General features: G+C 38.5%; 2 protein-coding genes across 2 annotated transcripts; one reads left to right on the forward strand and one right to left on the reverse strand.

Annotated features, from left to right (window-relative positions):
* Positions 1-1,380: 1,380 nt before the first annotated feature.
* LOC114556911 (uncharacterized) lies at positions 1,381-6,077 on the reverse strand. The gene is made up of 5 exons (XM_028580040.1): positions 5,494-6,077; positions 3,907-3,935; positions 3,454-3,801; positions 1,863-1,991; positions 1,381-1,583 (listed from the first exon to the last, which is right to left on the reverse strand). The coding sequence occupies exons 1-4, from the start codon at positions 5,744-5,746 to the stop codon at positions 1,953-1,955; spliced, it is 669 nt and encodes a 222-aa protein (XP_028435841.1). The 5' UTR covers positions 5,747-6,077; the 3' UTR covers positions 1,381-1,583; positions 1,863-1,952.
* Positions 6,078-7,145: 1,068 nt separating this feature from the next.
* On the forward strand, positions 7,146-10,926 carry pycard (PYD and CARD domain containing). The gene is made up of 4 exons (XM_028580041.1): positions 7,146-7,520; positions 8,823-8,867; positions 9,498-9,545; positions 10,290-10,926. Exons 1-4 carry the CDS (start codon positions 7,268-7,270, stop codon positions 10,553-10,555), a joined length of 612 nt encoding a protein of 203 aa, XP_028435842.1. The 5' UTR covers positions 7,146-7,267; the 3' UTR covers positions 10,556-10,926.
* Positions 10,927-11,172: the final 246 nt, after the last annotated feature.

Below are 11,172 nucleotides of genomic sequence, written 5' to 3' on the forward strand. Positions count from 1 at the left end.
TATGCATTTTTACATAATCTTTCTATAAAAAGAGGCCTGCATTACAAAAAATGGTCTTTCATTATATAGCTTTATACATGTACATACCATTAAAAGAAAAATGAATAATTTACAACATAAGAGTTGTAATAAAAGGGTTTATTAATGTTGATAAATGTATTAGTCGAGTCAATTTTATTTATAGACCAATATGACAAATTTGCCTCAAGGTGTTTTACAATCTGCAAAGCATACATCATCCGTTATCTTTAGGACCCCCCGCCCAAAAAAAAACAAAAACACAACAACTTTAAATTAATGCTTAGTTAGAGAAAACTACTTGTTCAAACTACTTTTGGCTCCTTTGTTATTTTTGTCCGAATGGCTTGTAGGCTATACGCCCTTGGCCGCAGGATGACAGGCCTCTGACTTCCGAAGAGAAAGAGCGTTGGTCACAGCAGGTGGAATGATGTCCTCCAGTTACTTTTTTTAGCTCCCTCCGTATAGGCCTGGAGGGGAGGCAGAGTGAGCTAGGCCAATGTATGCATCACCACATTTTCTACAAGTGACACTACCGTTTGTTCACATTAAGTTCAGTTTAATTGTCATGAGTCATCAAGGTTTGGAGATGACACATTTTTAAAGAACACATTTTCCCATTCTTCTGCTATGGATGGACGGCAGCGGCACAAGCATATTTAAGCTGCCTAAAAAAGGGCCGCTTACAAACAAAAAAATCTATATTAGCTCAAGTGTACTCCATATTTATTTCCACAGAAGATTCCCCTTGCTCTCTTTTGGCCCATTCAGTCTCCCACTGGAAAAGTTCTTCTTCTGTACACTGGCTCATAAAGGTTCCTTCTTGTCTCTACGGTGACGGCCATTTCGTTGTTGCTGTCATAATCACTCATTTTTATATTCTTGTATTTTTTTGTCTCATCCATAAACCGCTGAATGTCTGATCCAAATAGCTGATCTTCGGCGTAAAACTGGTTAACTGTTATTTTTAGGTGGCTAAAATACATGTAGCTGCAGAACATTGCTTAGCTTTTGTGTCAATACTCCTGTCTGCTTCTCCAAACTGGGGTTAAATACACTGACTACCCCATACAATCCCACTTTAAAATATCCAAACTATCCCTTTAGTAGGGATTTTCTTACCTAAATGGGGGTGTTTAAAATTGGTACATTTAAAAGCACTGTTGCATTGTGGACAAGCGCCGCATCTGCTAAGTGAGGGCTTTTGGAGGAGGCAGGGCTGAATGGACTAAAGCAGCTCTAAGATTTATACCTTGTGGGAAAACATCTTGAAAGATTTCATTGAAATTTGACATAAATGAGGCTCAGATATTAAAATATGTCTATACCATTAGCTGTAACTAATCAATTACTGTAAGTGGTCAGTTGGAACAAAAGTGAGTCCCTTAATTAGCAAGCTCAAGTGATTGCGAGGCCTACTCATTTGGGAGGTTTAATATATTCAGTTCCGTTGTTTCCTGGTGTAGGTCATCGGTCCCCATGGCTACCAACCCTCTCTCCCTCCAACGCCGGGTCGGCCGCCTCTTTTGGCTGCAACTTTTGGAGGGGCTCCGGTGCGTGTGTTGCTGAATAAAAAAAACACACAGGAGTTTACAAGAAGAAAATATTGGATAGTTAGGTTAGACAGCACATTCAATAAAGCACTATTTGGGGAATGTTAAGGACCTAATGTGAGGTGGTGAGATGAATTAGAACTAAAGGGACAACATGCCTAAGAAATTTGAGACAAAGACAGTTACTTTAGCAAACCTGCGCTAGATATTTATAATAAAACATGCAGGACCAAAGAAGTCTTTAAACATATAGTGCACTGCAAACATAAATGGTAATCATTGAACACAGACCTTGAGGCACGTCTCTTTCTGGATGCTGCTGCCTGCCTTTTGTCACGCTGTAAAATGTATCTGACAGCGATGTCCATTTTGGACCCTTGGTCACAGGTTGACTTCTTGTTCCGGAGGAAGTTGACATAGCTGTGTACCAGAGGTGGAAAAAGTATTCAGATCCTTTACTTAAGTAAAAGTACTAATACCACACTGTAAAAATACTCTGTTACAAGTAAAAGTCCTGCATTGAAAATGTTTCTTAAGTAAAAGTATCATCAGGGAAATGTACATAAAGTATTAAAAGCAAAAGTACTCAATGCAGAAAAATCCTCACATTTTAGGAACAATCAAAACTGTTCTATCAACCTCAGACATGTCAACAATGTCAACTAAGTGTAACTATGTGTAACTAAGTGTAACTAAGGGTAGTTGAATTTATAATAACACATTGCATTTTATGAACTACATGTGTTTTGTGTGCAGACATTTTAATTCGTAAAGTAAACAGTAACTAAAGCTGCCAGATTAATGTAGTGGAGTAGAATTAGAAAGTGGCATGAAAAGAAAAGACTCAAGTAAAGTACAAGTACCTCAAATTTGTACATAAGGACAGTACTTGAGTAAATGTACTTAGTTACATCCCACCATTGCTATATACAAAAGGAACAGTGGTGGCCTTCAATGTCTGCTAGCGTTACTAACGTCAAGATCTACCGCAACTACGTACCTGATTTTGAATTTTTGAATTTGAATTTGAATTGAGACCAATACACATAAACAATTCCTTAAAACAAAGTACACTGTATTTATGTGAACCAGCGTGTTAAAATGCTTACAATTGCAGTTATGAAGTTGTTAATAATCTTTGATCTACTTGACTTTATAACATCTGTCCAGGGACTACAGACAAAACGGCCTTTTGGATAACTGTGGGACAATGACAGCAACATTTTTATGTGCACACTGTCCCTCTTAATAAACCAGTAAATAAATGAACAAAGAAGTTTAGTTTACATAGTCAGTGGAGATGCTTTGCCTTTTTTGTGTGTGTGTGTGTGTGTGTGGTGGTGGTGGTGGTGGGGGGGGGCATTTCTTCCTTAATTAGAGAGGAAAGCTGAGTTATGAAAGGGGAGAGAGAGGGGGGAAGACATGCAGGAAAACCGTCACAGGTCGGACTCGAGGAACAAACGTCTGCATATGTGCGCCTGCTCTACCAACTGTGCTAACCGGCCACATGCTTGTCTGTATGTACACTGAAATTTGCAAGCTCCCAAAAGTTTATATTAATGACACATAATATTAACGTCAACAACAGCAAGTGTGCAACTGCCTGGATGTTTTGGAGACACAAAACAGACCACAAGGGAAGCCAAAGCGGTCTAGGACCTGAGTGGTGCTGCAGCTGACCCCACATTGTAGTCCTACGTATGTTGCAGCCTGGGTGAAGGCACACCGGGCTCATCTACCTCATCTGTAGATTGCTGCAGGGAGACTGAGGATATCTGAGTGTGGACAATGTCGGCTTTGACGAGAAGACCTTAAAACTAAGAACTTTTAGGAGTTAGCAGATTTCAGAGTACGGACAGTATCTCCATTTTGTTTGCCGTACCTTATTGGCCATCAGCGAGCTCTGGCACTTTGTGTTCTGGCGCCGCTTCTCATGGCAAGCCACCATTTTGGCGGCGTAGCTCAAATCATTCTCCAACAGCCATTTGAAGGTTTGATCTTTGTACTGGCCGAACTGAATCATAAACATGCTCAAAACGAGCCTTTCGTTGCGAGGGTCGCCGCCCTCAGAGAGAACGCGGGCCTCGGCCTCGGCCTCCACCTCCTGTGGCGTCTTCCCCGTCACAGGAGACGAAAAAGGCCAGCGGCCGGCCTTATGGTTCAGAGCCTCCTGTGAGGGCTTGGTATCCAACTCCCCGCTCGAGGTCTTACGGAAGGTAGGGTCACCTTTCTAAAGAGGAGGAAGACAAATAGAAAACATCAATGTGAGTATCATTTTTAATGACAAACGTGTAAAAGAGTATAACTGAATTGCATTGTGTGAAGTTGAACTTACTACGTCCATACAGGCTCTGGTTTCTGAATCTGTAGAGAAAAGATATTAGGAGGGAGGGTGAAAGGTCGATATGATATATGACAGGTTATCCTAAAATGTTAACTGTTTCCATGATTGTGCCTAGGGCTGGGCGATATGGAGAAAATCAAATATCACGATATTTTTGACCAAATACCTCGATATCGATACCGCAACGATATTGTAGTGTTGACTATTGGTGCTTTCACAAAATATTTACACAATGAGATTTTTGATGAATAATCATCAGTAATGTGGATATAATAACTAAGTGGGTAAAGGCAAATAATAGAACAGCTATAAAACAGTCTGGTAAGTTCATAAAATGACATCACTTTACTGTAATGCAGCCTTTAAAACCAGTAAAAGACAACACTTTTACTGGTCGTAATATGGTAATATGGCATATATTACCATATTACGATATCCAAAATCTAAGACGATATCTAGTCTCATATCATGATATCGATATAATATTGATATATTGCCCAGTTCTAATTGTGCCACATAAAGTGTGAGACAGACTTCACCAGTAGCCTACTGACCTGCAGTAATGACTTACTAGATTTAACCAGTTAATACAGTCTTGAGAATGAAATTTCATTTTTTTTTTATTTTGAAGTTTAATTCTTATAATTTTTATGTTGTTAAAAATATGTTTTGGTGTACTGTGCTACAGTTTTAGGGGTGGAGTCAAAATTATAAATAACAAAATAAAATACAAGATTTCATTACAAAAATCATATCCAAAGCAATACATGATTACATTATATTGTTTATACCTTCCTGGGTTTATGTCTTATTTGTATAGTACAGGCCAAAAGTTTGGACACACCTTCTCATTCAATGAGTTTCCTTTTATTTGCATGACTATTTACATTGTAGATTCTCACTGAAGGCATCAAAACTATGAATGAACACATATGGAATTATGTACTTAACAAAAAAGTGTGAAATAACTGAAAACATGTCTTACATTTTAGATTCCTCAAAGTAGCCACCCTTTGCTTTTTTATTAATAAGGGGAAAAATTCCACTAATTAACCCTGACAAGGCACACCTGTGAAGTGAAAACCATTTCAGGTGACTACCTCATGAATCTCATTGAGAGAACACCAAGGGTTTGCAGAGTTACCAAAAAAACCAAAGGGTGGCTATTTTGAGGAATCTAAAATATAAGACATGTTTTCAGTTATTTCACACTTTTTTGTTAAGTACATAATTCCATATGTGTTCATTCATAGTTTTGATGCCTTCAGTGAGAATCTACAATGTAAATAGTCATGAAAATAAAGAAAACGCATTGAATGAGAAGGTGTGTCCAGACTTTTGACCTGTACTGTACATATTAACCTATTACAGTTAGGGATCACAATGGTTCTGGTCTCTGTAAAGCTAAGGGGAGCGGCATTGCGTTTAATAAGCTACATTGTTATTATAACTGTATCGATTTCTACAGCCGCTTTAAGGATTCCAGTAGAGTGCATTAGGACGTGGAACAGTTGGGGCTTTTAATAATGCATGTCAGTGGTCAGTGTTACGGTGTATCTATCTATGGTGTTTACTCACACAGCGTCTCAGCATCCTGGTTGCAGTTTATCAGCTTCAGTATACTCGAAGCCACTGGAAGAGCTCCGCGCTCGGTGAAGGTTGAAACCAAGAGGTCTGTGATCTGCAATACGCTTTTATTCTCCACATCCCCGTAGCGGACCCGCGGCTCTTCCCTGCGGTCTTTCAGCTGGTGACAAAACTCAAGGAAGTCCTCCCGACGCAGATCCTGCAGGGTGTTCTTTAAAGCCTGTTTAATGGTTGTGTGGACCATTTTTCTTCCGCAATCAGCTGCTTGTTTTGGGAATAGCGGCGACCCAGCAGCGTAGTTAGCTTTTCCCGGGCCGTTACGGTTTTCGCGCCTAATAGTGCTGCGTTCATGCCTGACGGAAATACTAAGCTTACCTGTTTGAAAAACCCCTCTCAGAAAGCTTTATGGTGCTATAATGTATATAGCACCATAAATTTGAATTTGAACTTGAACGATGGCACTAAAAGAGTCATGTTGAGATAATATCTCTCTCAGTACACTTCTGGCACGACAGACCAACCTTTGGATTTGTACAAATGCTGACGCAGGCAGTCTTCTTCCCTATAGCCTTTCGAAACCAAAAACACATCAACAAACCTAGCCTATAGGCTAAGGTATGAATTAAACAGTGAGCATAGTTTTAACTATCTAACGCAGTAACCGGGTAAGGAGCCGATTTTATTGAGACTAACATTTCCCAAACAGAACCTTCCACCGGCCCAATCGTCAAAAAAGTAGCCCATTATATAAAAATATTTGTTTGCAAAAGACAACAAATGCCAAATGTAAACCATGCTTTGATGTTTCGTCTCTTTTTATTAACTTTTTTTTAATATATGAGAATAAATAGGCTATGAAATAAAATTAAAATCACTCCAGACCTCTCTAATTTTTCAAATCGAATCAAACAGGCTTCTGTGCTTTTTATTTCCATAGCAACTAAATTATACTTTCTTGTGTTTTGGTGTTTGCAAATTGCTCATTCTAAAGGTACAAAGAAGTTGGGATAATGAATTGATATAGCCTAAATAAAAAGACTGAGGACGGCAATTGTTCATAATCAGCTTCATCCTTTGCTTGAAAAAACAAGAAAATCCCAAACACCATACAGTGCAAGAATACATATGTGTAAATGCATTTGGGTTCATAAGTAGCCTAAATGCTGGAACACATGTTGTATAAATAGTGTAATAAGTTACAATAAATATGAATAGGCCTGCCTATAGGCTACGCGTTATAGGATACAGACCTTAAACACTTGACACCAAATGTAGGCCTACTACATGCTGTGTTTGTTGTGTTGGGACAGGTGAGGTGAGGGATGTGAATGTGGGCTTATCAACCCAGTGAACCCCTTTAAGCTACTCTGACTTCTTTCAGTGTGTTTCTGGCCTGGTTGTACATTGTGTCACCACGTCTACACTTCCTCCTGCCTGAGTTAACCCATAAACTGCCCATAGGTTACAGCAGTCTCAAAAACACTCAATTCACTCTTGCAGTCAAGCTTTGTCTCATCTCATCATTATTTTTGCAAGCTTTGCAGATTTCAGTTTCTGTCTGCAGGTCGGAAAACGGTGAAACAGATTAACATCTGGATGAACTAATGGTATTAAACATTTCCGAAAGCACCTGAAGGCACCATTGGTCTATCTCGATCAACCCTTTTTTTTTCACACGCGGCAGTCATATTCCGCTTCTGGCCGTCTTCCTTCCTTCTTCGATCTCAGCTAAAAGATAAAGCAGTCCGGGATTTCTTGGTAAGAAATGGCCCCTAAAACCGTAAAAAGGGCTATATCCGACACGTTGGAGGACCTGTCACCGGAGAACCTCGAAAAGTTCCGCGCCCATCTTATTGACCGCAGAGAGGAGCCGCGCGTAAGACGCAACAGGGTTGCGGGCAAAAACTTTTTAGAAATCGCCGACGTCCTGGTTACACATTTCACCGAGGATGGAGCTCCTGCAGTGGTTGTGGAGATACTGAATGCCATTGGGTGCGCCAGGGATGCAGTCTGTCTAGGTAAATATCTTAAGCCTACATGGTGGGATGCAGAATGAGAACGACCAGTCGGGTGTTCGGCTGCAGAACATTTAAGTGTGCTCTGTAAACGAGAGACAACTGACAGCGTCTAATGGAACATGTTGTGCTTTTCTTAATTTTCGATAATTTAGGCTATTTATAAAGTTGAAAATCAAAGAGAAAATCATTGAAACTAGCCCGCTTCATTTACTTTCGCTTTTGAACATATTCTGCCTGATAGCAGGGGCGGGAACGATGCACCAAATGAATGTTGGGGTCTATGTAGGGCAGCCTAGACTGTCTATCAGTGGTTCTCAAACGTTTTTCAATAATGCAGGCTACCCCTTTTGAATTGTTTCTTTAAGCCAAGTACCCCCTGACCAGTGCTAATCATTTTCGGTAGAAAACAAAGTGTGTATAAACAGGAACAGTACAGCGATGTCAGCGATAGATTTACTAAACAACAGCCTTGTAATAAAAAAAAAAGCATTTAAATGCTAATGAGAAAAAGAGACAAAAAACTTTAAAAAAGACAAAAACTTGGAAAAAGACGGTAGAAAGAAGGAAGGAAGTAAGGCAAGAATAGGTCAAAATAGTATAAAAAACTTCAAAAACAGTGACATAAGAAGAAAAAAGCGAGAAACTTGTAAAAAGTTGAAGGACAGTATAGGAAGGAAGGCAAAATTAGGTCCAAAGAAGGCGACACAAATGTCACACTTTTGGTAGGACAAAAAAAAATCTACATAAAGAGGAACACTTTTCTGGACAACAGCTTTGTAACTATTAAACATTTTGTTAAATATCTCACGTACCCCCTACAGTCCTCCAAAGTACCCCTAGGGGTACACGTACCCCCATTTGAGAAACACTGCTGTATATTGTAGCTACTGCATCATTTTAGTCTATTTCTTTTCATGCAAACAGACCAACGTGTCAACATTAATAGGCCTAGGCTACTGTTTCTTCATCAGAGTCAAAATGGACAAAAACATACGGTAACCGCATCAAACTAGAACAGGTTTCCAAAAGTCGTTGGATTACTGGTTGAACAGGATTTAAAATCTATTATCAAGAATGGGAAGAATGCCAAACTGTGTCAAATCACAGCAGGGACAAAACAACATGTATATCTTAAAGTAACAAAGATAGAAGTACAAAAAGTACTCTATACATCCACCCAGTGCCTTATTTTGTTCTTTGTAAATATGTGTGCATTAAGTCATTATTAATTGCAATTTGAAATACAGGATTAATGTTTCTTTTATTTATATTATCTAATGAGTATTCTTTCTATTTTTGCAGAGCAAGAGACAGGTGGACAGTGCTCAAAACCTGGTTCCAGTGGCAGTAAGTCATCCTGTTGATGTTTTTTTACCTATATTATTGAATAGCTTTTGTAGAAAATGAGTTGCATTGTGTTTTGAAATTCACATTAAAGGAATACTTTCCTACTTTCCTTATCCTCAAAATGACCATTCGTGTTTCAATTACTCACCGAGTGTTGTGTTGAATTCATGAAGAAAACATTGTTATTGTTGCATGCCTCCACGGTGAAGGGAGAATCAAAAAATGGAGAAAAGTCTGATACGTTGAAGTATTATAGGGGTCTGCCTTTAACAGCAGCAACACTATATCAAGACATTAGTTTACAAACTCTCACACAGTCCATGCAGTATAATCCATAATCCATGCTGAGAACTTTCCAAACACACGCATTCTCGCTAAAATCTTACTATTTGAACCAGTGGTGTAAATAGTAAGGTCTTAGTGAAAATCCATGTGTTAGAGAAATACTGAACATACAACTGGAAAAACAAGACTTATACTGCATGAGGTAGACAAAGTCTGTACCTATTTTAGTCTTCTATTTTTACAGTGAAAGAAAGCTTTTTGTTTGCAGTAGTAGTAGTATGCTATACAGTGGTGTGCATAAACACCATTATTATGCAATTTTAATTTTCCCTATATTTGTTTCAGCTGCAACACCCTCAGCTGGAGCAACTGGTGTGAATACCACGGCCGACGGTAGGTACACAGGTTGTGTTGGATGATTACAATTATAGACCAAACTTGTTCTTAACAGAGCACAGGCTCAGGAGTAATGAATAGATAAGTGCTGCATGGTGTTATGGAATTTCAATAAATTGTTTGACACTTCAATCGATACCACTCTTAATGTCTGTGCATTAAGACTAGAGCTAGAGCCAGCCAGCTAGGTTAGTGTAGCTTAGCAGCATAAAGATTGAAAACAAAGGGACCACAGCCTGTCTCTTTCCAAAGTAAAAACAACCTGCCTTATAACGCTAAAGCTCGCTAATTAACATGTTATAGCTTGTTTGTTTGATTGGTAAAAAAAAAAAAGGCAGGCTAACTTTTCTTATGTGCTTCTAGTTATTATGCTAAACTAAGCTGAATGTCTCCTAACGTCTTATTTTAAGTGTATCTCCAGAAATGTTGTCATAAAAAGTTAAGATGTGTGAAAATTTCGAGAATACGTCATTTCATAACTGTAAGTTAAATGTAGTTTGAATCTAAAATTATAAATCCACTATTTGAAAATGTTTTCTTCTGTCTAAAACACAGCTGTTTGGGTTTCATTTCATCCACATTAGCTGTAACGACAGTATGTAGCCTACGCATTCTTATCCTACTGTGAACTATGAAATCAGTGTTACAGAATGGTAAGTCATTTTATGTTTTAAGTTGGCTTCATGCCATCGTCAAATCCTGTCAGTCATTGTAGAGTCATGTTTTCCCCTTTTTCCTCAGGCAAGCACTTTGTGGATAAACACAAAATCAAGCTGATCGAGAGAGTGAGCAACATTGCGATCATGTTGGATGAGCTCCTCGACGAGGAGGTCATCCAACAAGAGACGTATGATAAAATCAAGGTTCTGCCTACCTCTCAGGAGAAGATGAGGGAGCTCTACAATGGTCCCCTGAAGGCTTGTGGAATAAAGGGCAAAGATAAATTCTACAACATCCTTGAGAAAAGGGAGCGGTATCTAGTTGATGAGCTCAAGGAAATGAAGTGATTGTTATAATGAAATCCATTTTTAGACCAAACATACCATCTACCTGAAGACATGTTTTATACAATAACAATGGGGCATTAATAATGTTAAAGCTGTCTCTCTGTGGGGGCTTTCTAAAAATATTTTTTTTGATCAGAGCTTTTGCCCTTAATTTGACTCTTAAGTTAGTAAGAAATCATTTTTAATGAAATGAGATCTCATGTAAAATTTTACATTCGCAGAATCAGATTCTGCAAATATTTATCAGACAATCATGTAAGAAATGAATTCATCTCACCAGACATGTAATGTTTTTATCCAACATACCAAATGAGAGTATGTAATGAGTGTTTTTTCTTCTATTTTGAAATTTATATAAATGTATAACAAAATCTTCTGTTGCTATGTGTAGTTCTTACATCTGAAGTGATTGAGTGTCTTAAAACTATGGTGACAATATACTGATCTAGGCTAATAGTGTTCAAATGCGTGCCCATCATTCCCTCCAGCTTTTTAAAAATGTGCACATAGATCTTAACATCTATTTAGTTCTGTAATTGTTAGACAGATCCTTACTGATATGTTTCACAAATGTGTGCTTAATGAGCCTAACACTTTCTCAAAACCTTTTCCTCACA

Source organism: Perca flavescens, chromosome 6, assembly GCF_004354835.1.
Source record: "Perca flavescens isolate YP-PL-M2 chromosome 6, PFLA_1.0, whole genome shotgun sequence".
In the NCBI taxonomy this organism is placed as follows: domain Eukaryota; kingdom Metazoa; phylum Chordata; class Actinopteri; order Perciformes; family Percidae; genus Perca; species Perca flavescens.

Excerpts from the sequence above, each read along its gene's own strand:
- LOC114556911 (XM_028580040.1), bottom strand. The coding sequence starts at position 5,746 with ATGGTCCACACAACCATTAAACAGGCTTTAAAGAACACCCTGCAGGAT. Across the intron at positions 3,936-5,493 it reads CCAGGATGCTGAGACGCTGT|ATTCAGAAACCAGAGCCTGT; the intron begins GTGAGTAAACAC and ends TTTTCTCTACAG. Across the intron at positions 1,992-3,453 it reads GCTCGCTGATGGCCAATAAG|CTATGTCAACTTCCTCCGGA; the intron begins GTACGGCAAACA and ends TCTGGTACACAG.
- pycard (XM_028580041.1), top strand. The coding sequence starts at position 7,268 with ATGGCCCCTAAAACCGTAAAAAGGGCTATATCCGACACGTTGGAGGAC. Across the intron at positions 7,521-8,822 it reads CAGGGATGCAGTCTGTCTAG|AGCAAGAGACAGGTGGACAG; the intron begins GTAAATATCTTA and ends CTATTTTTGCAG. Across the intron at positions 8,868-9,497 it reads AAAACCTGGTTCCAGTGGCA|CTGCAACACCCTCAGCTGGA; the intron begins GTAAGTCATCCT and ends TATTTGTTTCAG.